The sequence below is a fragment of the Prosopis cineraria genome, unplaced genomic scaffold, assembly GCF_029017545.1.
Source record: "Prosopis cineraria cultivar Desert tree isolate PC_DT_omini unplaced genomic scaffold, ASM2901754v1 PC13, whole genome shotgun sequence".
NCBI classification, from domain to species: Eukaryota; Viridiplantae; Streptophyta; class Magnoliopsida; order Fabales; family Fabaceae; genus Prosopis; species Prosopis cineraria.
The window spans coordinates 38205182-38230260 of record NW_026555344.1 but is presented as its reverse complement, the minus strand read 5'-3'; the positions used below and the strand labels follow the sequence as shown (position 1 = coordinate 38230260).

At 32.4% G+C, this 25079-nt stretch overlaps 2 protein-coding genes across 6 annotated transcripts; both read right to left on the bottom strand.

The window, feature by feature from the left end:
• Nucleotides 1–955: 955 nt before the first annotated feature.
• Nucleotides 956–3916, bottom strand: LOC129290769 (omega-3 fatty acid desaturase, chloroplastic-like). Of its 2 annotated transcripts, XM_054927736.1 has the most exons (8): nucleotides 3106–3915; nucleotides 2895–2984; nucleotides 2734–2800; nucleotides 2536–2628; nucleotides 2192–2377; nucleotides 2002–2082; nucleotides 1728–1865; nucleotides 956–1598 (listed from the first exon to the last, which is right to left on the bottom strand). In XM_054927736.1, exons 1-8 carry the CDS (start codon nucleotides 3597–3599, stop codon nucleotides 1413–1415), a joined length of 1335 nt encoding a protein of 444 aa, XP_054783711.1. In that variant the 5' UTR covers nucleotides 3600–3915; the 3' UTR covers nucleotides 956–1412. The 2 variants fall into 2 exon arrangements, with proteins under 2 accessions (XP_054783711.1, XP_054783712.1); XM_054927737.1 differs by lacking the exon at nucleotides 2192–2377 and having other exon boundaries at nucleotides 3106–3916.
• Nucleotides 3917–12130: 8214 nt separating this feature from the next.
• LOC129290785 (uncharacterized) lies at nucleotides 12131–23532 on the bottom strand. Of its 4 annotated transcripts, XM_054927776.1 has the most exons (25): nucleotides 23488–23506; nucleotides 23250–23413; nucleotides 22911–23041; nucleotides 22110–22194; nucleotides 21319–21372; nucleotides 20726–20817; nucleotides 20529–20632; nucleotides 19431–19506; nucleotides 17818–18274; nucleotides 16999–17337; nucleotides 16683–16889; nucleotides 16466–16564; nucleotides 16305–16377; nucleotides 15755–15882; nucleotides 15355–15643; nucleotides 15024–15256; nucleotides 14804–14928; nucleotides 14577–14694; nucleotides 13912–13967; nucleotides 13735–13828; nucleotides 13392–13572; nucleotides 13206–13274; nucleotides 13026–13132; nucleotides 12826–12888; nucleotides 12131–12484 (listed from the first exon to the last, which is right to left on the bottom strand). In XM_054927776.1, the coding sequence occupies exons 2-25, from the start codon at nucleotides 23292–23294 to the stop codon at nucleotides 12377–12379; spliced, it is 3333 nt and encodes a 1110-aa protein (XP_054783751.1). In that variant the 5' UTR covers nucleotides 23295–23413; nucleotides 23488–23506; the 3' UTR covers nucleotides 12131–12376. The 4 variants fall into 4 exon arrangements, with proteins under 4 accessions (XP_054783751.1, XP_054783752.1, XP_054783749.1 ...); XM_054927777.1 differs by having other exon boundaries at nucleotides 16466–16558; nucleotides 23250–23532; XM_054927774.1 differs by having other exon boundaries at nucleotides 23250–23531.
• Between the last annotated feature and the right edge of the window lie 1547 nt (nucleotides 23533–25079).

The window sequence follows — 25079 nt, the reverse complement described above, 5'->3', positions numbered from 1 at the left end:
ATTTCTGTTGTGAAAAACAGTTCGTGGTTTTGATGGACATATAAACGTGGAAAACGAATTATTACGGGAAACACATTGTCATTTCATTGACGAAAGTCGAAGAATGTGATAGCAGTATATATCAAAGTAGGTGTGGGGCCCAGCCTAAAAGCAGGAAATCTAAATAATCTCAATACTTTTCATTTATCCGGCATTGATTACCTATTGGAAAGGTATATCTCATGTCCCTAATGAAAGTTACCCACCTAATTAGGTCACATCAATTCTCCTCTAATTTTTTGCACTATCTCAGTGTTTCCACACTCGCTCAACGGAATATCGCAATGAGTGGACAGGGACAAAATAATAAAAATAAAATTTAAGTTTAAACCCATAATTGACTAGTTCAGAATTTAAATATACACTCTTTAAATTTAAAAATATATTTTAAGTCTAATAAATTTTTAGGTTGAACCCATCCCATCTAAACTGAAAAAAAAAGTTTTTAAAAATATATTTGAAGTTAATTTCAATTCTCATTTTTTTATTGGTAAAATTTATATTCTTAATCTTATATAATTAATATACCTATATATAATTTAATCAAAACAAATAAATTTTAATATCCTAATGATATTAATAACAAAAAGTTATTATTGAAAAAAAATTGTCAATGATCTATTTACATTGATTTAATTAAAAACAAGTATGTCATTATATAATTTTTTTTATTACGCAAATATATTTTCTATTGAAGACAATATCATTTAAAATAGACTTGAATTTTAAATGCAAGCAATTCTTCCAATAATAATCCAAACTTAATACAAATTGTTTCCTTAATTGCTCAATTCAAAATATAATTACATACAAGCGGGATTTTTATTGTTCAATTATGCTATTGAAGTTTGATCAATACATTATTAATTTGATGAAGATTTCTCCTTCATCATCATAAATAAAATAAGAATAGTGATTTGATCGCAAATTTGACTCGGCCCATCCGAGGGTACTGCAAAAGTGATATACCATTATCGTACACTTGAGTTCTAATGTGATAAAAAAATTACTAAAAAGTAAATGGACAGAAATAACAGTTTATCTCCAGCTGAAAAAAAAAAATATTGAGAGATTCATCCAAAAGATTTGATGAATTACACCATATTTTTCTGGGTAAATAATCAATGTGTGACTTCCATCTTCCAAGCGTTAACATCTTCAATGTCAGCATTCACAATCAAATCGGAGAGCCACCTCAATTCACCTCACGAACTATTTCTGAACTCCAAAATCAAGCGCTGCAGAAACTCCATGAGAGCACAGGCTCAAGCACAGCACAGCCCAAGAAAATCTTCAGTGAAACACTGTTTCATAGCTCATAACAGTAAGATACGAGGCCTGAGTTGAATCAATGAGGTAGGTCGTCCGCGGTTTTAATTTGATTTAGAAGACCCACTGAGCTTAGGGTCAATTTGGTAGTACACCACGTCGCCATGGTCAGGAACATAATGGTCCTTCTTCAAGCTTCTTATCAACTCTCCAATAAGGTGAAAGGGTAAAGGACCGGATTTCTTTGGCTCTCTGTAGTATTTTCCGAGCACTGGCTTAGTTGCCTCAGTCTACAAGTAACACAAAATTGCAATACAAACATGACAAGTAAATATGCTTTTAGAACCTGATAAGTTGATCACAGAACTTGCAAGCAAACACAAGTTCATATAAAGAAATAAGAGGGGTTGGTAACTCACTGCTTCAATTAAGTGATAATGAGGGATTTGAGGAAAGAGATGGTGAATGACATGAGTTCCAATGTCATGGTGGACATTGTTAATCCATCCATAGTCACGATCCAGTGTTGTGAGTCCACCTCTCAGGTAACTCCATTCCTGTTTAACAAATCAATTATTGTGACGAACTTCTTTTGTTGAACTAAAATAAGATGGAAAAAACAGATAGAACAGCATTTTCCCAGAAAATGACAGAACCAGGAAGGGGAAGAAGGGAGGTAGATATGTTTGGTACCTTTCCTCGGTACCAGGGCAATTTGTCTTCATGGCCATGGTGATGCAAGTAAGTTACAAAATCCAACCACAAGACGAAGACCTTCAAAATTCCAAGAACAACCAAATCAGGACATTGTTGATGTTAAGAGAGAGAGAGAGCTAGAAGAAACCCATTCATGGTTAGCAATAAAGATATAGAGATTAATTACCCAGTATGGAACGACATAAAGCTTAAGCAATTGAATTGGACCCATAACAAAGCCTAATGCTACAAGCAAAGCAGCCATTGCTGTCCAACAAACTGTAGAAGTAATAACATCTTTTCCTTCACTTGGGACGAACAAGTCGCTGGCTGGGTGGAAGTGAGAACCACTTTTCCCAGGGCTCCTACTCCACTGAGTTCAAAGATGAAAACACAGTTCAATTCCTTTGTTACTCCAGATATAATGGCAACAAGAGTTCCAATTTCATTCTTCTTTAAGAAAAAGTTGCTTCAGGACTACACATCAAAGGGACAAACCACAACCAAAAGCTTTTAGGCAGAGAAACTCACAAGGTAGATAGGGTACGCAAGCATTGGAAATGGCGCTGTAAATCTCAAAACCCGCGTGATGATGTCCAAGTTCTTGTAAATCTTCTCAGGCAACTGTAAAATTAACATTTGAGAGCTTTAGGTTAGACACTGTAACTGTAACTGATGATAACAAGTTCAAATCAAATGAGAACTAGAAGAGGAGCTATTTTGGCTCACCGGGTGCCAAGATTCATCATTTTCTACATGGCCATGGTTTTGATGATGAGTCCTATGACTGATTCTCCTGTGTACATATTATCAGCAAAATACAAATTTCATAGTCAGAAGGTAATATAGTAAAAAGAGAGGACATTAAAAGCCATTCCTTCGGAGCATACCATCCATGATAAGGCACTAGAATGGAAGAATGCAAAAGATGCCCAACCACACTATTCAGCTTATGGTTATTTGAAAAGCTTCCATGACCACTAAAACATACAAGCAAACAAGAACAATAAAAACTTCAAATCAACCATCAATTTCAGAATCTAAACGAAATCAGAATGAACAAAGGAATATAAGGAGAGAAAAAAAGGATGAGATTGTTACCAGTCATGACCAAGAACAAACAGAGCCCAGAACATAGTTCCCTGAGCAGCCCAATACAAGGGCCAAACGAGCCAGTTATTCAAATAAGCCGCCGCCGCCGCCAATCCAAAAACGACAACAACATCCCTTACCACGTAGCTCATTGACCTCCAAGGATCCTTCACCCAGCAATGCTTAGGAATGGCTTCTCTGATATCAGATAACTTGAACGGTGGTGGAGCGCCAGGATCGAACACATTAACCTCATTGACTATCACCTCTTCTTCTTCCACAGGGGAAACCCTCAAAGGAGCGCTTACCCTAAGCTCCCAACTTCTCGTACCAGAAAAACCTGACGGGGAAAACTTCGGCAGATCTATTTTACCCTTGGATTTGTCTGCGTTAAGAAATCTAAGCCTCGATGGAGAATTGTACGGAGCCGCACCGACCCTGGGTTTAGGACATTTTAGAGGAAGAGGCTTAAAGCCACATTCTGATAGAACCCAACCTGCCATGGGAGACCCAGATGGAGCTTTGTAGACCAGGAGGTTGGGTTCCTAGACTCTTGGGAAGAAGATGATGGGTAGGAGAAAAAGGAGGAGGGTCACAGGAGAGAAGAAAATGAAAGAAGTGAAAAAGACAACAAATGGAAAAGTGATGTGAAAGAAGATATCTAGCAAACAAAATAATGAAATATTAGTAAATTCAATGGAAGAAATTCGAGATAACGCTTATCCCTCGAAAAATTGTCTGGGAATCACTGTTTCTCTGACACTGCTTGCAAGTGGCTGTCAGGGTTTAGAGAATTGGGGTCTCCTCTCTCTCGTGGTTGAGGTAAGGCAACGATGCCCCATTATAGTACTCATATATATATATATATGGGCATGTGGCTAAATACCATACGAGCATGTCTGTGGATGGAAGGAAGGTTGTATTGCCCAATGCCAACTGGGTCACGTTGGCTGTGATCGAGCCAATGAGCGAGCTTGTTTGATTATGGGCGCTTGCTCGCTTTGCCTGTTTTTTTGACCTGTCATCAATGTTTTTAAAATCAGTCTGAATACTGAACCAAAAAAAATCAGTGATTCATAATTTACATAATTCAGTTAGGGTTAAATTAATAATATAATAATTAAATTTAAAAAAAATTATATTTATATATAATAATTTAAATATAAAAATAAATATAAAATTGCTACTTAAATTAAAAAACCAACATTTTAAATTTATTATGATTTAACAAACTATATAATATACTATAACGTAAAATAATTAAAAAAATTAAATTTTAAAAAAATTGATAAAATATTTTTTTTAGTAGTCTAATTCTTAAAAACTAAATTTGATATTTGGTTCAATCGTCGGCATGAAACAGCCTGACCTGACACAACTTTCAAAATGATTTTTCACATATTAATTGAACCGAAATTCAAACCAATCTAACTGTCTAATGTAATTTTTAAATCACTGCCTGTCAATGTCATGCAAGAGGAAGCCCTTTCTTGATTTCTCACCCCTACCACACTGTACAAAAATGCATCAAGGGCATTTTCCATAAATTTTGTTTTATCTATAATTATTTTTTTTACTTTCTCCTTACTTTATTGATTATTATTTTTTAAAAATAATGCAATAAAATTTAAATGGTAATTAATAAGGTACTTATATAAAATATTTAATAGAAATATAATTGAAAAAATATAAATTTGCTTAAGAAATTAAAATTTCACCAAACTTTTTTTTAAAATCGTAAAATAATTACTAATGTTCTTATGCTGTGATCTGGGAATATTATTTTATTCAGTTAGGTATTTAACTTATAATTAGTCATGTTGAGGTTCATTTTTGTTTTAATTTACTAGTACCAGAATCCAAACTAAGGTCAAATCCTTTTTCAGCCAATACAAACCAAGATCAAAACCGGTCTCACTCAATCTGGCCCAAAGGTATACTCTCTTGATTTTTAACTGACCCCTCAATAAAAATGATTACTTTTCTTTAAATTAATATAATTTTTTTATATTTATTCATATTTAATAAAGTATTTTAGTTTAAAGTGATTTATTTATTAAGGGCATTTTAAAAAAAACACAATAATTATATTTTAAAATATTAAAAATATTTTATATATTTTAACATCAAACTTCTTATACTTTTTAACTGTAGAAGTACATTTTTCTTCTTTAAAAAAACTGTGAAAGCTAATAATTTTATAATATCATATTTTTTGGTATTTTTTTCTTTCTATGATTATCATGAACATTTTTATGATGTATTTTGAATGAGCACAAATTATTATAATTTTTAAATTTTAATAATATATGGAAGATTGAAATAATAGATAAAATGGGAATTAAAGGATTAAAATGATGCAATAAATAAATTAAGAATAAAAAACATAAGCATAAGACGTATGAAGGACCCTGGTTGGGTGATTTACATTGTAGATGCCGTATAATTGTAATTGATGGGTCGGCAATACTTTGTCACGGACAAACAAATTGTGACTCACGTGATGGGGTATTTATTGAGTTTCTTCATTTTTCACATTTTCTTGACTAATAATTATTGGGGAAGAATTTTGAAACACTATATAGTAAAAATAAAAAAGGGATAGTAAATAATGTTTCTCTCAACATATTAAAAGCAATGTTACATCTCTCTAAATTAAATTACTATGTACATAAGAGTTGAGATTAGAAATCTTAATCATTTGCTTAAATAATGAGTCTTTTCTATTCATACTAATTTTAATTGGAAGAAAATTAGAGTCTTGATTGATGAATAGAAAACTTCAAAGCCCTTATCAATAATGGAGGCAAATTTCATGAATAGAAAATGTCATTGGGATTTATTAATTTTATAAATTTTTTTTTCTTTAATACTTAGCATCATCAGTTTCAAATGAGTATTTTTTATATTAATTATTATTATTTAAAAAATTAAATTTAATATATTAACATTTTAGAATATATTGTCAATATTTATAATGTTAATGTATAATTTTTTTATAATGAAACTAATAGTGTTAGGGTTAAAGGATTAAAAAGATATTTTATAAAATGAAGGGATCAAAATAAAATCTTGCTTAATAATTAAAACTAAAAAGCCATGTACATCCATGCAAATTAATTTAAAAAACTAATTATAATTTCTAAAATAAGAATAATATTAAGTGTAATCTAATAAAATATTACTCCTTAAAAGTAATGGTCTGGCTCTGCTTCATCGTCTGATGGTCTAAGTAAGTTTTAATTTTTATGGATGTCAAATTTTCAATTCCTTAAAAGTTCAAATTCCTTATCTATTGAAGACCTGACTTGATTAAATGCTATATATGCTTGCATATAATGACTGTGTAATGGATTTTAAGCTGCCTATAAGCATTCATTGACAATTCATCAATAAATTGATACTTGATAGCCAATTTGAGACTGACCACTGGAATGGAATGCTTGATCTGATTTGTTTACTTTTCTTTGTTTATACTTTATATATTGATTAGGACTCTTAATGACAAATCTAAATTTTGCCTTGTAGAAAATGACATCTGAAAAGACAGATCCTACATGGGAGCATTGTGCTGAGGTCAAGCTCCCAGATGGCAAAGTTCGCCTAAAATGTTTGTATTGTGCAAAAGAATTTACTGGTGGAGGGATTCATAGAATGAAATAACATCTTGCTGGAAAAAAAGGGAATGCAATAAGTTGCAAAAAGGTGCCTGCTCATGTATGCCACCAACTCGAAGAAAATTTAAAGGAGATTAGGGAGAATAAAGGCAAGAAGCAAGATAGTTATGAAGAGGACAATCCATATGGCCTTAATGTCACACCATTAGAAAGTCATGATGGAAATTTAGAAAAAATTTCTACTCCTCAATCTCAAACCCTCAAGGAAATTCAACCATAAAGTCAAACTCAACTTGGAAAAAGAAAGGCTCCTATTGACAAATATTTTGCACCAAGAACAAGACCAGGAGCACAGCCAGGGATACAAAGTGTACTTGCAGGTAAATAACCTGTACGTAGAGCAGACACGGCCTTTGCTAAGTGGATGTATGATTGTTGTATCCCATTGAATGTTGTCAATTTAGCATTCTTTCAACCTATGATTAATGCGTTTACAGCTATTAGCCCTGGTTATAAAGGGCCAAGTTATCATGCCATGAGAACTAAATTATTGCTTGATACTAAAAAGGAAGTTCAGTTAATGGTTGATAGTTTTAGAAACTTTTGGGATGATATTGGTTGTACAATCATGGCCGATAGTTGGCAAGATCAAGTAAATAGGCAATTGATTAACTTTCTTGTCTATTCTCCCAGGGGAATTGTTTTTATTAAATCTGTTGATGCATCAGATATAGTCAAGGATGCCCAAAATTTGTGCAATTTGTTCACTGAAATGGTTGACTTTGTTAGAGTTACAAATGTTGTGCACTTGATAACTAATAATGCAGCTAATTATAAAGCTGCTAGGCGGTTATTATGTGATAAATTTCCTTATATTTTTTGGTCTTTTTGTGCTGCACATTGTTTGAACTTGATTTTAGGAGATATCGATAAAATGGATGTTGTGACTGGCTTGGCAACACATGCATCTATGGTGACAAAGTTTGTTTATAATCATGCCTTTTTGCTTGCTTGGCTGAGAAAAAGAGAAAGTTGGATTGAAATTATTCGCCCTGGGGTGACACGATTTGCTATTACTTTTATTACATTGAAAAGTATTCATGAGCATAAACATGATTTGCAAGCCTTGGTAATTAGCAAAGTATTTTTAGATTCTAGATATTCAAAAGGAGAAAAGGCAAAGGATGTGACTTTAATAGTACTGGACAATTAATTTTGGAATGATTGTAAAATTGTGATCCAAATTGTTTCACCACTTATTCGGTTGTTGAGAATTGTTGATGTTGATTAGAGGCCTTCACTTAGGCATGTATATGATGGCATGTACAGGGCAAGAAAAACTATCAAGAATATATTAATGAATAAAAAGCCCTTATATAAGCTTTACACAAGGATTATCAAGAAAAGGTGAGATTTTCAACTTCGTTAGAAGCTTTATGCAGCAGCTTATTTCCTAAATCTTGTGTTTTTTTATGATAAGCAGAGCTTCTGTAAAAAGCCAGAGGTTATGGCTGGATTTCTTGATGTTTTGGATAAGACAATCATTTTTAACAAAACCAAGTTTGTGCAAGAAAGTTTGTTGTATCAAGATAGAGTTGACAGCTTCGGTCGTTCCTTGGCCATTTCATCTATAAACTTATTGCGGCTAAGTAAATTTTAATGCTTTTTTCATTTAACTTTAATACTTTTTAGTTTTGTAGTTCTTATTTATGTTTATTTTTGATACTAAATTTTGCAGATGAATGGTGGAAAATGTTTGGTAATAGTACACCAAATGTTAAAAATTGGCAATGAAACTCTTGAGCCAAACTTCACCTTCATCTGGTTTTGAAAGAAATTGGAGTGTTTTTGAAAGAATACACTCTAAAAAAAGGAATAGGTTGGAGCATAAAAGGTTAAATGATCTTGTGTTTATTCATTACAACCTTCATTTGAGAAATAGGTATATTATTTAATTATGGCTGAACTTTGTTTAACATGAGTTTAATTATAAGTTAACTTCTAAAATTTTAATACTTTGGTTATGTGTTTTAGAGTTTATAATAAGAAAAGATTTTTTGATCCTATTGATTATAAAAGTATTGGTGACATTGAGTATTAGATCATGGAAGATGAAGAGTCTCCCACCCTTAATTATGATGAGATAGAAGAAGCTATGTTTTATGATGATACAATAATTCCACAAGTTTCTATCAATCAAGATGAAGGTTTGATCTTTGGTATTTTTTAGTATTTAGTCATGTTATTTTTTTTCTTATAATATGTGTTACTTATTAATTTTAATATTTGATTTGTTATATTGTTTAATAAAGGTAATAATGAAGGAGGAGGCAATGAGGTTCCGTCTGGGGGTGGATGTTCAATTATAGAAGGACTTGATTTGAGATCTTTTGCCCAAGAAGATGTTGAGACTTATAGTGATAATGATTTGCAAGAAACTCATGGTTGACTTAATCAAGATTCACCAATCTTTAACAAGTCATGAATAGATAAATATGATATTATGCTTGTTTAAATTGTTGGTGTGTTGTGTTGCCTTGTTAGTTGTTATTTTGTCATATGTTGAAGTTGAAGTTGACTACTTAACTTGATGTTTTAATTATTTGATGTTTTGTTTATATTATTATGAGATATATAATTTTTAAATTTAATTATTACGTCACTGGTTCGACCATTGGTCCAACCCGGTTGAACTATACGAACTGTGGACCGCTAGCCTCTTCGGTTCAATATCTGGTCCGATTCTGAAAACATTGCTATTTTTCATTGTATCCAAAAAAACAAAAAAGATACTGACACTGTAACAATTAAAAATCAATTGTTAAAGCCTTAATTAATAAACACTTAATATAAATTTTTTGATTTGGCCATCTCACTAAGTAAGATTCAAGTATTGTGAAGTCTAATGAACAATAATTTTTTCAAAGACATTTTTTATATTCACATGAAGTTAAATTCAAAACCTTATACTTAAACAGCTATATTTTTTTATTAAGACCAACACCTGTTGATACATTTAATATAAATTGTTTATGGATCAATACAATAAAATGCAAAATGATGAAAAATGAAAAATTCTCATTTTCTTAGATGCTTTAAAATAGAAGGGAGTTCATTTTTGTGTTCTTACTGCTTAATTAGTATTTCTTTAGTATACATACATACATACATACATACATACATACATAGTATTTCTTACTGCTTAATTAGTGAATGTACTGTGACATTCGTGTATTCTACTTTTTCCCATGTGAGCTGAGCAGCCCGATGGATACTAGAGATCTACAGTATCCATCCAACCTTTTTTTTTTTCTTTCATTAATTTTTTGTTAACTTTTTTAGGTGCGTAGCTGTCGGATGGGTATCCATCTGAATTTTTCTTTATATATATATATAGTTAATTTTCTAAATATGATATAGGAAAAATAAAAAGGATAAAGAATTATATTGGCCTTATCGAAAAATAGTTACATGTGGGACTTACAAAAATTAAGTTGTTAATATGAAAATTGTAATTAAAAATGAGTAAAATATTTTGACATTTTCTTTATTTTATCTTAATTAATGATACCTTTCTTCTATTTTTTGAAATCTATATAATTTTTTTCCTAATATAGATAGTTATAAAATACAAGCCTCCCTTCTATTTTTAAGATTTTATTTTCATTCACCTAACCATTAGTTGACCATTAAATTACATATGTTGGATTAAAATGCCCCTATTTAAATATAAATATTGTCTAAAAATTATTTAAATTACCAAAAAAATTAATTTTGTAACTTTTAAAAATTAAATATATAAATTGGCCAAAAAAATTCAATAAATAGAAAAATAAATCTAAAAGTTAGAAGTACCAAGAGTCAGGCTCAACTATAAATTTTTTATATATTTATATATTTTGAAATTGATATGAATTGAGGATTTAATGGGAATAAAAAGAATGTGAAATTTTAATAAACTTGATTTTCTTAAAAATTGGAATAATGTGGTTTAAAAAGTGGTGTGTGGACCTACAGTTAAAAAAACGAGTGGGAGCCTATCGTAAAAATTATAGGTGTTAGATATGTAAAGAAATTACAAATGATGAAAAACTGAGTGTGGGACCTATAATTTAATTAATAAAATTAAAATATATCACAAATGGTATTTTAAAATATAAATAAAAATTTAAAAGAATATATCATGAATAGTATTTTAGTCTAACATATATGCAATTGTCAGCTAATAATTGGATGGGTGAAAATAAAAATTTAAAAGTAGAAGACATATTTATATTTTATAACTATTAACTATTAATTTTAAGAGAGATTCGCATATATTTAAAAAAATCTTTATAATTAAGATAAAATAAAAGGGAAAGTAATATATTTTATTTTAAGGATACTAAAATATTTTTTATATTTATTTTTATTTTTATTCTTAAAAATTAAAACATTCCCGCGCACAAGGTATATTTACATGGGGACAACATGGTTTAGATAAAAATAATTTATTATATATTTATATGGGAATGAATGGTATCCTTCTATTAAAATTTTAGTCTCACAGTTGCCGACTGTAGGTACGTATTTTTGTGTTGATTATTAATCCTTCTACTAAAATATTTTTTTTAATATTAATATTTATTTTGTAAACATAGTTGTAGGACTCAATAAAAAAGTACATGTGTGATTTACAATGAAGATATTTAAAGAATTTCATATTTACTTTTAAAAATTATTTAAATATGTTCTACAAATAGAGCTAGAAGGTTTATAAGATAATAAATTTTAGAGTTTAAATGTAATTTAAAATTTAAAGTTTTAATATATGCATATATAATAAATTTGAAAATAAAATATTCCACTTAAATTTTTGACATGGACATCAAATTATAAAAAAATATAAATTACAAGAAAAATTCTCATGTAAACTCATTTTTTATGTAATATTCTCTTTTAATTTTTAAAAATAGTATAATCTGACTCTTGCTGTTAATAAAAGTTAATTTTGATCATTATTTAAACATAAAAGGATCTTAAAAATTACAATGCAATGTATTGTTATTTATTTTATTTTTTAATGTTATTAAATTCTTCCTCTTACTTTTAAGGACCTTAAAAATTACAATGCAATATATTGTTATTTATTTTATTTTTTAATGTTATTAAAATCTTTCTCTTACTTTTTTTTTTCATTGTCTTCAAATCAGATAAAATATTAGACTCCCGTGCATCGCATCAGGTTAATATCTAGTTTTTGTTCAACATGCACTGGGCTAGGCATTGTCCAAAATCAAGGCAGTGAGTCAAGCCAATAAAATGAACTGTCAACAGCCATGGAATAACTTGATAATTATGAACCCAAGTACGAGGCAATTCTCAATCTGCAAAATTTCAAACAGTAACCAAACAAATGAGAGAATTTTACCCAGTAATTTCTACAAATGAGTGTCTTGCAATAACACTTTTCCTTTTAACATTTCAAATCTCCAAAAACAATAATCACCTGTTCATTTGCCACATCGCATCAAGAAATTACGCACTACTCTTTTATCTTTTGCTATTGCTAATCAAAAAGTGAAATATCATGATATAAAGAATGGCTTACAGCCTCAATCGCACAATAATGTACAGAACAATAACTACATATATATGCAATGCTTTGGGGAGACGATCAAAGTTCAAATTTGCCACCATTTTCGCCTTTCCATTGTCTTCACAAGCTCATTTGCCAATGATGCAAAGTTCTCAGCTCCACTTTGCAATTCTGCAGTTCGTTCACTGATTCTCTGAATTAAATATACCGGCAAAAGCTTAGTTCATAACTTCTTCCACTTTTGAAACAAGATAATACTACAGTTTGGGATCACAGATTTCAGAAATCTAAAGCGTGCTTTCCCTGAAAATTTTAAAAATGTACACAAGTCTTGCCTAAAAATAATCATATTCTATTCATTCTCGTTTTCTATGTATGTTTTGAGAAAGTGCACTAAAATACAACTCTTTAAAAAATTTAGATCAAGATAAGTTTCTGGGTTTTGCTGCCAAGTCGCTCCCATGGCACGCTTAAGTGAAAGCAAAATGTGCTCATCAACAAGACACAAAGCCCGAAGCGAAGATAAATTCGTACCTCCAATTTTTCCTGCCTCTCCATAAGCTTGTTTCTTGCTTGGGAAGCAGCGGAAGCAGCATCCTGAAATTAGTCAACAAATGAGACATAATTTTCTTCAATCCAAAAATGAAATATATCAAAATTTAGTTTGTTGATATCGATTTTTCATGAAAAAGGAGAGAGGTTAGGTTAGATAGCTTGTCATCGGTATTCATTACCTCAGTTTTTCTATAAGTAGCTCTAATTTCCTCCGGCGTTCTCATTCTTGGCTTTATATCATCATTAGTTCCTCCTTGCAATAACTTATCCCTATCTGTTAACTTATCTGCAGGCAAAAAGACAAAACAGTCAATGATCTAATTAAAATGCATAGAAGTGAAGACACCGAATTGATATACCTTTCTGTCTACTAACATCAATTGATGAAGTGGAACCCTCAGTCGGGGGTTCATCTATCTCAATATCATCTGCCAAAACAGAACATCATGTGAAATTTCTTCTTTGTTTTTTGGGGGCGCAATTAAGGTGTTGAAGTGCTTTAAAAAGACGAATGAAAATAATCCAGAGGCAATTTAGCAGGAAACCTATATTAAGCTCCACTTCATTATCTGGGACAGAACTCAGTGAATCGGAAGATGGGGGCTTCAAAAATAAGCTCTCCAAATGCGCAAAATTGTGAGTTGAAAATGCAGTAGAATTTGTTTGGGTGTTTTTTACTCCTTTAAATCCTTTGACAATACCACCTAGAATCCCTGGTGCGATGCCCTGTGCCAACATAAATAAGCTTCTTCATTTTTGTAACAACAGCGTTGGCCAAAAAAATTGTAAAAATGGCACCTTCGAAATTTTACAAAAAAAAGTATCCAAGGAATTATGATAATGGCAAATGTTTCCAGAAAACGGGGGAAAAAGCAGAACAACTCAAACCTGCTTTCTCTTCTGATTTGAAGAGAATTTGAAGGCAGCATCTGCTGCAGATGCAAGAACTTTATCATGGAGACAAGGCAGATTATCTAGACTCCTACAAAGCAAGAGTATTGCTCATTCTACTTTTAATCAAAAAGTCCACACTTTTGTCTTTTCATCGCAGAGTAACTAAGATACCTGAATTCATTTTTGTCATCTAATAATGAGATGAAGGTCAACTCAGAACCGTTTGCCTGAAAGTTGTCAACATGAGATGCCTAAGTAAATATATATTTGACCAGAAAAAACTGAAATGCACTATCTTATCTAACGTAGTTAAAGGGGAAAAATAAAATTGATGTTTTAGTCCATTTCCCCCAAACAAAATGGCTTCTCTAGTAAGCAAAGTCACAGTCATACACTAAACTTGCCATTGATGGGAGTCCACACGGCAATTAATTGATTATATAAACCTGTCGTCTTGTCCAGGCGTCTTATATCCCTAGTTGACATCTTTTTTTTTGGCTACTTTCACAAACCAAAAGGGCACCAAGAGGGTTAGATGGCTTTTGTAAAAGTAGCCACAATAACATTGCTTTGGGATTGTAATACAACTGGGCAAGTTCATATAACCAATCAATGACTCTGAGTTCTTGTTTACGCTACATATCAACTTTGATAGCTGATCCTTGCTTGCAGGGACCTTTTTAGTAGGGGTAAACAAATTCAAAGAAATAGATTGAGGCTGTACTTCTAGAGAAACTCATTGCGAAGGGATCATCTTTTAAGGACTAAATCATTAATTTATGCTGTAAAAAGAAAGGAATCCTAGACAAGTCTGTTAGTTCTAAACACCACTATACCAGTGCAATATTTCCATTATCATCAGAACACATGGTTTTGTCCATATTCACTTTATAATTCCATCTTAAAATGGACAACAAGGAGCTTTCCTGTACCAATTCCAAGTTTGGATATGACCTGTCCAAAAGACAAGTGTAATCATGATCAATTTTATAATCCTCCTAAAATCTGTCTTATAGGGGGAAAAAAACTTATAGGGGGAAAAAAACAAACATGGTGATTCCACCTTATTTCAAATGTTCCAGTCTGAAGCAACAATAGCAGCCCGCAAATCTTGTCATCTTTCTTTAAAGTTGTAGTCCAACAACAAGGCTTAGAAAGTTTCACTTTATGAACGGGTTTCTTATTTCCCTGTAAGAATATATCATAAATAATTAAATATCCAAGTAGCTTTCTTAAAGAATTGTAGCTTAATTATAGATGTATTTGGATAATGGGTACAGGACCTGTATCAACAATTTTCCAGAGAATATACGCAATGAATTCTCACAGCAGAGGAGAACTAATGGATCCATCAAAAAATCTGAGTATGTGGTTTCTGTCGAAGAAAGTTCAACCTCAGTTGGATTTACCCTGGTTGAATTGCTGTCTGGCACTGGCTCATTGATATTAGCAGCATCCTTCAAGGACTGCTCGAGCTGCTTGTCATTTGGCACTTCAGGGCTTGAAAGACTATCATCTGGAGCACAAAAATCTTTAAGACTTTCTGTTGATATGATCCTAACAGCAACAAAAGCGAAAATATAAAAAAGTATCGTTGATGAAACTTGTACTTGCCTATAACATACATTGAAATTGCTGTTGATTCCTTTAAGTGTAATGGTCGATTGCAGATCATTTTACCAGTACCACTGTCAATTATATTAACCTTTCCATCCTGGGATGTGACATATATGATTGCTTCAAGAGAATTGTCTGTAGACTTATTCGGTTGCTCTGGACTATTCCTGGCAGTATGAATGGCTGATTGATCTTTCCAAGCTATTGAAATAATTGGAGAGATAGAGGAAGGAACACCATCAACTAAGAACAAAACTGCCAACGAAGTCATATCACAGACAGCAACCTGCCAAGGCAAATGATCCAGGATTTACTGAGAAATCAGACAGTTATAACTACTACAAGCTAAGTAACAAAAAAGGAGTTGTGAATCAACAAGTTGACAGATGATACCCACATGACCACTGAAAAATCCAACAGCTAGCTTGGTTCCAGAGTTTGCGAATGATAATGCCTGTACAGGCGAACTGAGAAGACTAAAAGCAGCCCTAAGTTGAGGGCCTTTCCCTTGGGGTAAGTCATGGGCTGTGAATAAAATTCAACAATATAAATCCAGAAGCTAAAGGCCATCAAAAAGTAATGTTATGTAAAACCTAAATAACAACAACTCACTAGAAACAATTTAATGGGAATCCTGAAGGATTTTTAATCCAATATGTTTTAAAGAAAAACAAGGGAAAACAATGTCTGCAGAACGTGCAAGAGACTCAAATATATGGTTTGCATATGTTCTCAAGCTAACAGAGCATCTAACATTCATCTAGCTCTTTTGTTATGTTATCAATCTTTTTTTCCCTTCACCCCCACCCACCCACATACATCTGGGCATGCAAACAACTCAATTTCAAGTCAAGCAAAGGCCAACATCTATGGCCTAGCTAATTTGCACTTTTGTGAAAACTCCGAGGAAGAGAACAGCTTGATGACGACAGAAATCTATAGACAACCTTCACATTTTGTTTCTGTGACAAAATGGAACTTTGTCCCATCAGAAAGGGCTTTGAGGTAGTAAACTCGAACCTACAAAAATTATCAAAGCAAAGAAATTAAGTATGGAACAATGTCAAATATCTCCAAATAGAGTATTCAGAAAAGAAATATTTCTGACAAGACCGCATTCATTGCCAACAGCCAAGTGTAAGGAAACAGAGCAGAAGTCCAATTTTGTCACTGGTGCACTTGAGCCAGCCACTTTTATGCCCTGCACCTACGGACAGGAGACTTGTGAGTGCAATCAGAGATATACACTATTCGACTTGAGTAACAAGAAAAGAATAATGTTGGTAACTTCTCTTTTTCCAAGATAAACTTTGTGTAGTTCTTACCTCTCCCTCTATGTAACATATATATGATAACATTGGGAGCGTGGCATCACACATCCATACTGATCCATCAGAGTAGCCTGCTAAATAAACTCTCTCAACCCCAGTATTTTTAACCCTAGACAACTGGCTGGGAACACCCCCAGTTATGGGCCATTTAGAACGAGTAGCTGAATCAGGTGTTGAGCCAGTTTTCATAATTGCAGCTGCCTAAGACAAAACATAATATGTAGAATAAAAAGAAAAGAACAGAAAATTATACTGAGGTCAGCTACCAGGCTTGACACTAATGAAATCCCAGCACATAGAACCAAAATACCTCTGACAGAAGTTTTGAAGAATTTAACTCAGTGGGCATCCTTATTAGCTTTGCAACAGTCATAGATGGATCAACTGTAGGTATTACAACCGGAAATTCCAGAGCAGATACAGATGGTACCATCTTCTGCTGAGATATTAAAGCGGAGAGACTAACATTATCATAAAAATGCATTTGCCCAGGGTTCGTAAGGATAAAAAGATCATCTTTACTGTTAAGCCCCATTCCTCCAGGATTTGGCAGTAAAATCATGTCTGCAAAGGAGCCATTAAGTGTAAGATCTGCACGGCCAACACATTTTATGGTTTCCAACCCAGATGACCATTCAAGAGTTAAAACCTGCAGCGAAGAGATGCTTCACAGTTTAGGCACTGCTACAAACAATGTGAAAAGAAATTTCCATAGGATGTCCCCCATTCAATAACCATGACAAGAGAACGACAATCTCCACGATATAGTCAACACACCAATGAACAATCTCAAAAGCGCTTGATAATCTCATCCAAATTCAATTATAAACAGTCAGGTTCCTAAGATAATATGCATCTATAGGGGACTCAAACAACCTTAATTCAACTAGGACGTGGCCTGAACTTTCGCAAAGAAATCGAATTTCAAAGTAGGAAGTAAAATATCAATCCCACTAATAATATTAATATCCAAGGACCAAAGGAAACAAACTAAATTCCCAAAATATAAACAAACCAATCCTTGCAAAAGAAAGCAGTGCAAGCATTGAAAGTTATTATCTATAACCAATAGAAGCAACACAAATTAATCTGAAATACAGTGCTAAACAGCCAGAAACAAATAACTCACAGTCAAAACTTCTTCAGATCCAATTTCATCGCCACCATAGACAAAAAGCTGTCCAGTACCATCACTATAGGGTTTATGGCTGTTAGACCATTTTAAGACAATGACTGGGAGTCGTCTTTCTGCAGAAGACAGTTGTAACTTGACAACATTTTTTGACGATAAAGTTTGTTGGCCTTTTGGAGAGGCTGCAGATGACAAGCTCCAGAAAAGGATATCACCATCTATGTATCCCACTGCAAGAATGGACCCACTGCAAGATGCCCAGCAGAGAGCACTTATCTCTTTATCTCCCATTTGTTGTTCTGCAGTATCAGCTGGAAGTTTGGTGTCCATATCATCAGAAGAAATACCAACTTCATCCTTCAGTTGGAGATCCTTGCCACCACCAAGAAACAGGATTCGAGCTTCTGAAATATCCCAAAGAATAAGCAGCCCATCCTCAAATGCAATTAACAATCTGCCAAAAATAAATAAATAAATAAATAAATAATATAGAACTCATAATTTGTTGAATTGAACAAGGTGAATACATTTCATGCCTCTCAACTTTCACAAATCAGATGAATGCATCTGGTATGTTATTAAAATAGGATGTGAAAAAATGACAAGGTAGAAGTTTCAGCAGAGTCAGCACTAGAGAGTAGAGTCAAAGTCATGTCCTCAACTTAAAATATAAAAATCTAACATATTGCATCATTATTCATCAGTTAAAAACAGTGCAATTTCTCTTTATAATTTATTATTCACAAGCCACATAAACAGTGTGGCTTACATTGGATCCCATGCCTCTCTTTAGACTGTTGTTATTGTTGTTTCTATCTCTTTTCTATACTTTTTAACTATGAGTGAATTTTGAATTTCTCACCAAAATGTTTGCTCAAATCAATATAGTATTCCGTCCAAAAGTTTGTATCAAGTTATTATTTATCATGTGCATTATACCAGGGGAAATTTTGTTTTATGAACAACATCTCAGGTCACCATTTGAGAATCGTATTTTAAGTGCTATCCCTTCACGTTACATTTGTTTCCACACAACAACCATATAATCTTTGGGTCTTTAAAAAAAAAATAAAGAAGTCAGATTTCGTCCTAGTGTCTGGCATAATTCCATAAATACAATCACCAAATTGATATATTTTCATCCTCTCTTTAGCAGGAGACCAAAGATTTGGCTACCAATATGACAGAAAATACACGCTACTAATCAAATAATATAGCACTGTTTTATGAGAACACAACATGGGTACTGTTTTATGAGAAGACAACATGGGTCTGATAATAATATGCAGTTGCTTTTTGGGGTGGAGGCTCCACAATTTCATCGAAACGCTCTTCTTGAAAACCTAATAAAGAATTCAAAACATGTATGCTACAAAAATAAAATTACAAATATGAATATGTTAAACTAGTGAGTCACAAGTCTGGCCAAAAATCAAAGCTAGTGAGTTACAACTGATTAGCTAGTTTTTCAAAATAATAATTTTCAATAGCATTGATTGGGTAAATACAAATGAATTGCTATTTGGCCAACAGGGCAAATATTTCAACTTTTATGCTTTCACAAGCGGGGAAGTTATGCATATTCGCTGCAAAGATTACTTGTATCTTGCCTGTTCCCATAAGAAGAAGGTTGGGAAAGAACACCAACAATAGGCTGGTCATTGGGATATGATGACCCAGTAGTTTCTGACAAAAGGAAAACTGTGGCAATGAGTAACTCCTAAATGGAAGAAAAATAGCTTTATTCACAAGGTGAAAAATAGAGATAAATATCATCCAAAATAAGATATTGGGAAACAACATTATTATGGTGATTGCTACATGAAATATCAGAAGTTAGAAAGCACATTATTTCTGAGCACACCATTATAGAATGTGGTTTTGTAACCAGAACTAATTATACTTCTGAGGACAAGCAAAAGTAAAATGATGTATATGACTCCTCCCAGGCATTTAAGCAAAAGATTATAGCATGTAATGCAAATGATTCATCGTCTACATTGTAAATATTAGAAAATGTCTGGTTCATTCTTGGATGCAAGCAAAAAGAAGTATACATAAGCAGTATGAAAAGAAGAATGAAGTATTTAAAATGTCTACCTTTTTTACCGGTTCTTTCCAGAATCATGCAAAAATATAATTCAAATTTAGGATCAGATTTAACTGTTCTTAGATGCCTGTAACAACTCAATTCAATCTGCCTTTACTAATATATCCAATTTCCTAGTTTAATTCCAACCTGAATTAACTGATAAGTTTGAAAGATGCATAGGTGACCAAAAGTTGCATCAACAAAGGAGAGAAACACAATAAGCAATATGAGTTGCTGAAATAGAGTGAGGTCACAAAGAAATTAAGAGGATACAACAGGGAAATGCACAGTCACATGAAAGCATGTTGGTTTGAGAAACAACCTAGTTGAACACAAAAAAGAGAGATGCCTTGAGTCCTAAACTTGAATTTGCCCCTTTCAGGAGGGAGGCTGATAAGATAGGAACGTGGAACTATGTTTACTAATTATGCCACTGCCACTCACACTTCATTCCTTTTCTATAAACTAAAAAATAATTTGTACGAACAAAACAAAAACATTATTTCAGATTTCATAACAAACAATTTGAAGAGAAACATTGCCATGCTGCTTGAGCAACTTTCAAAAATGCAACACATGTTCTCAATCATCAAAACGAAGGACAACAATAAATTACCCCTAAGAGATTTTGCAGACACATGATATGGTGACCTTGACAGTTCTCCATCCTCAGCTTTGAACTTTATCACAGAGACTATACCATGCTCATCACCAACATATCTAGACATTGTAATGCAGCACTGATGACATAAATCAAGGGCCATGTAAAGAGGGAAATCATGCCGTGTTTATTTTATTATATCAACAACATACATAAAATGTGAGCCGCTGATAACAGAGAAAGCAGTAATATTGGACTCCCATTGTAAAGAACAAACCAGGCTTCTGCTCTCAAGACTCCAAACCTGCCACAATTGAAGGAAACTAATTAGATATGCTTCATAGGTGATTTTGCAAAATGATTGTTCAGAAAATAAATCAGCACTGTTTAGGAGTCATGAAGTTTGCACTGGTTAAGGACAAGCTGTTATCGTTGTACAGAATTCCGCAAACACTCTGAACCATAGTATTAAATATGAGGAAGGAAATCAAAGTCAATCACCTCAACATTACGTCAATTATCAAGCACAACCAATTATGCTAAATTCTTTCATAACACTCAGCATGCTTACTTATTTCAAAGTTTATCACTAATAAATTAAAAGGCAAGAAAATCATCCAGTCAACTCAGATATATCAAAGTGTAGTTGGCTCCAAACAAGCACAATAATATGCAGTTGGATAGATAGAGAATAGAAGAGGCAGCAGATGTTACCATTTCCAATATCTTTTATTACTGAATAGAGCCTTTTTAACAAGGTTGTGCTAACATGTAGAGAAACTAATTCAAGGCAAAGAAACTTGACCTGGATATCATTATCATTGGATACGCTGACTAAAAAGCCCAAGTTTTGTAGAAACTGCAGGTGCCAAATAAAATCCAAGCATCAATCAGCTGGTAATGTAGCAGAAATCATCAAAAGATCAGATGGATAACAGTGAAAAAGTACATCATTATACATTAATTCAAAATCTTCATAATACCTGCACTTTATTCTTTAACATGTTACCTTCTTTTTTTTTTTTTCTTCCTTCCTTTTTTGCTAAATTAATAGAGTAGTAGAAGATTTCCTTTTAAGATAAACACTACCCATAGGTGAACCTTAATTTCAACAGCAGATGAAAAATCATGAGCACGATACCCAACAATTCCTGCAGAATTATTGAACTTCTCTAATTTGCAGTGTACTGGGAAAACAAAATGCAGCCCTAGGGAGATTAGAGTGAAAGAAGAGTGCAATATGTTACGTCTGCTCAATAACAACTAATTGGAGGCAGACCTTTCAAATTTTGTTGGAAGGAAAAAACAGTGAAAAGAGAACACAGTATACTTGGTCTAGGGATTTTAAAAACAAGCAATGAATTCCACTGATTTATGATAGTACATTAAATCCCAATTTTTCCAAAAAGCAACCATATAAGTAATCATGAGCCAGTAAAATCTTCTCCCTTCCCATCGTATGAAGCAAAGGGCTAGATGGTACCATAAAAAACTTGAATTTACCAGATCTTGTCAAGTTTTGGCAGGTCATGTCAAAATAAAAATTAAACCACATGAATTCAACTGTGTATCAATTTATTGATTTCATGCCCCTACCTCCAAGTGTTTATAAGGAACTTGCTTAGGAGAAATAAGAACTCCTTCAATATTGTCACCCCCAATTACCTTAAGTCTTCCATCCCTGTCATTAAGCAAAGCAAAATAAATGCCCAACGTTGCACCAAGACCCAAATTGTTACTATGCAATTCGATACATGAACACAATAACTTATAATATATGTCTTACATTATAGAAAATTAGCAAATGCCTTCACTCATTCAATCATGAATAAATATTATGTTCAATAGGCTTTTTCTCAATATACTATCAAGAAACAGATTTTGCCTTTTAATCACCAAATGAATGTTTCTTTTTCTTTTGGGCTAGAAACCAAATGTCATATGACCATTTCTTGACCAAAACCATCTGAATGACAATGGGTACTTGTACATCAGGTATCAACCAAGGCACAACAACTGGACCGCCAGCTTGAACCCCACAAATATAACAAGAAGCCTTATCCACTAAGAGAGGTTAACTCCATAGATGGTACAATGTCATTGTAGTTTATCAACATCCCCGCAAATTGAAAAAAAAATAAAAATAAATAACCATGTTCAGAAATCTTAGGAGACTCAACACTTGTGATGGCCATTGCACCACGTGCAAACACAAAAGCTCCAAATTAACAATAATTTCTCAACTTTTCAACACTACAACATCCATGAATAATTTCACTTTCCGTGCAATAACTAATAAGAGAAATTCGACGTCCAATTTCTAAAAGGCAGGAAATTTATCTTGCCTCTTAACGGGTTCACAAAAATTTAACAACAATAAACATCCAATAAACTTACAGTGTTCCGATACCAAGAAGTCGCTGAACAGGGTCAAAAGCCAGAACCGAAGCCGTGGAGGGAATTCCGTAATGAATAACAATTGCGGGATCAAAGTCACTTGACTTCAAATTCCCGTTTTGCAAGTTATGCTGAACAACCAGAAATCAAAATGTGCACATAGTCAATCACAATCTTCAGCTTAAAACAATCGAAATAGGAAAGTAAGCCCAGCATGTCATATATCCAATAAAAGGACAACCAAAAATATGGTTGACATCAAACTCCAACCCTAGCTGATTTGGAAGAGGTGAAGGGGGGGAAAAAAGCAAAATGGTAGGAAGAGATTAGAGTCTATACATGAGAATGGTGCAGGGCCTTCTGCAAGAGACGCTTAGCAAACATGACGATGGCTGAGCTTCAGAGGTTTGAAATTCTTTTGATGGTTTCAGAGTTCACTTCGTGGAAGAGAACATTCCAATGCTTGTTTTCTTCGTCAGAATGTAATCTAAACTGTTTTTTTCCTTTTTGTTTTTGGAAGAAAATAGATCAATGGAATTGCTAATTGAGAGTTAAGAATCGTCAATCTTGTGCTTACCGGCTGGCCACGACACGATTGTTTGTCTTCAGTTCACTTTGGATTCGTTGGCAACCACGCTTCGCTGTTGCTGGTACCTAACGTCTTCTTCTTCTTAGTAATGATAATAATAATTAATATTAATAATAATTAGATTATGATGATAATATTATTAATAATTAGTAATAACAGGTGAAGAAGAAGAAAATTTCTGCGCAATCTAATATCTAATAATCTTCAGAGAGATTGTATCTTTAAAAAAATTCTTGAAGATTTTTCTCATCCTGTTAACATTTAAGTTGGCTGATAAACAAAATTATGTACATCCTAATAAAATATGTAAAAAAAATAAATTTATTTTCATGTAATTTTCTATTAGTAGTGCAATTTTTTATAAATGATATATTTATAAGAGTTTTTACACACATAGCTCATATCATAAGACTAAATAAAAAAAATAGTATATCTTTTTATAAATTTCAAAAATAATCTTTTTAATATTTAATTGATATATAATTTACAAAACTACTTTTTTAAAATTATAACACTCTACTTTTTGCAAATACCAAAATAGATTCAAAACGTGAGATATTAGGCGAATGAGAAAGACAAATGAGAACTATAGTCACAATGGAAGAAAAAATAAGATCGAACTTGAAGATGGAAGAAAGCATAGCAATGTGAGCAAGCAATAGTTACGATAGCGAGAGACAAACACGAGGCAAGAGACATCAAAGATACTTGACAAAATGGAGCACGTTGGCGGGGAAACAAAACTATAGAATTTTTTATGAACTGTGTTTAATTCATTTTGAGTAAATAATTATGTGTTTTTCGTGTTATTGATATGTGATACTACATCACTGATATACAGTTGTATATCAATGATAAACAAGTTTATATTTAATTGTTTGATTATGTTAATCTGCAAGAATATTATTGTATGTCACTGATATACTATCGTAAATGAAAAACACGAAAACAACATAATTATTGGCCTAAACCAAATCAAATTAAGTTCATAAAAAATTCTAGACACCTTATCTTATTACAAAAAATCAAATACTTAAAATAATAAAATTATAAAATTATGAACAATAAGAAAATAATATGTGTTTTCTGTTAGTAACTTAAACAAATTTCATGATCAATGATAACAAATAACAAATTATGAATAAGTGTGATTTTATCTAGATAAATGAAGATGATGAAAATTCAATGATAGATAATACTCTTCAATTTTCAAAAAAAAAAAAAGAATACAGGACAACTTTAATTTGAATCTTGAACTACGCAATGTAGGTTGCGGAACCTGATGATGGGGTTTAGTCTTCAATGTCAAATCTCAGCTTCATAATATGCCTAGGAAAAACAAAGAGAGAGAGAGAGAATAAAAGCATTAGCATATGAGACTTTTCTCCTCTGCAATGAAAAATGACTGTGAATGCACAATTCAATCAATTAAATATTAGTTATAGGAGATATATTATATTTTAATAATATATTTGTTCTAAAGATAAAAAAATAAAAATCACTAATTTTATGAATGTGTCATACTTTAAAATATTCAAAAATCTCATCTATAATTTTTGGAAATGGTATTTTTTGAAACT

What these genes read in the sequence shown, in the direction of transcription:
- LOC129290769 (XM_054927736.1), bottom strand. Translation starts at nt 3,599, where the DNA reads ATGGCAGGTTGGGTTCTATCAGAATGTGGCTTTAAGCCTCTTCCTCTA. An exon ending in TTTGTTCTTGGTCATGACTG is followed by an intron (nt 2,985 to 3,105) that starts GTAACAATCTCA and finishes TGTATGTTTTAG; the next exon opens with TGGTCATGGAAGCTTTTCAA. An exon ending in ATTATCACTTAATTGAAGCA is followed by an intron (nt 1,599 to 1,727) that starts GTGAGTTACCAA and finishes TGTTACTTGTAG; the next exon opens with ACTGAGGCAACTAAGCCAGT.
- LOC129290785 (XM_054927774.1), bottom strand. Translation starts at nt 23,294, where the DNA reads ATGTTTGCTAAGCGTCTCTTGCAGAAGGCCCTGCACCATTCTCAT. An exon ending in ATCAGCGGCTCACATTTTAT is followed by an intron (nt 20,633 to 20,725) that starts GTATGTTGTTGA and finishes TACAATGTCTAG; the next exon opens with ATATGTTGGTGATGAGCATG. An exon ending in CCTTCTTCTTATGGGAACAG is followed by an intron (nt 18,275 to 19,430) that starts GCAAGATACAAG and finishes TATTTTTGGCAG; the next exon opens with ATTGTTAATTGCATTTGAGG.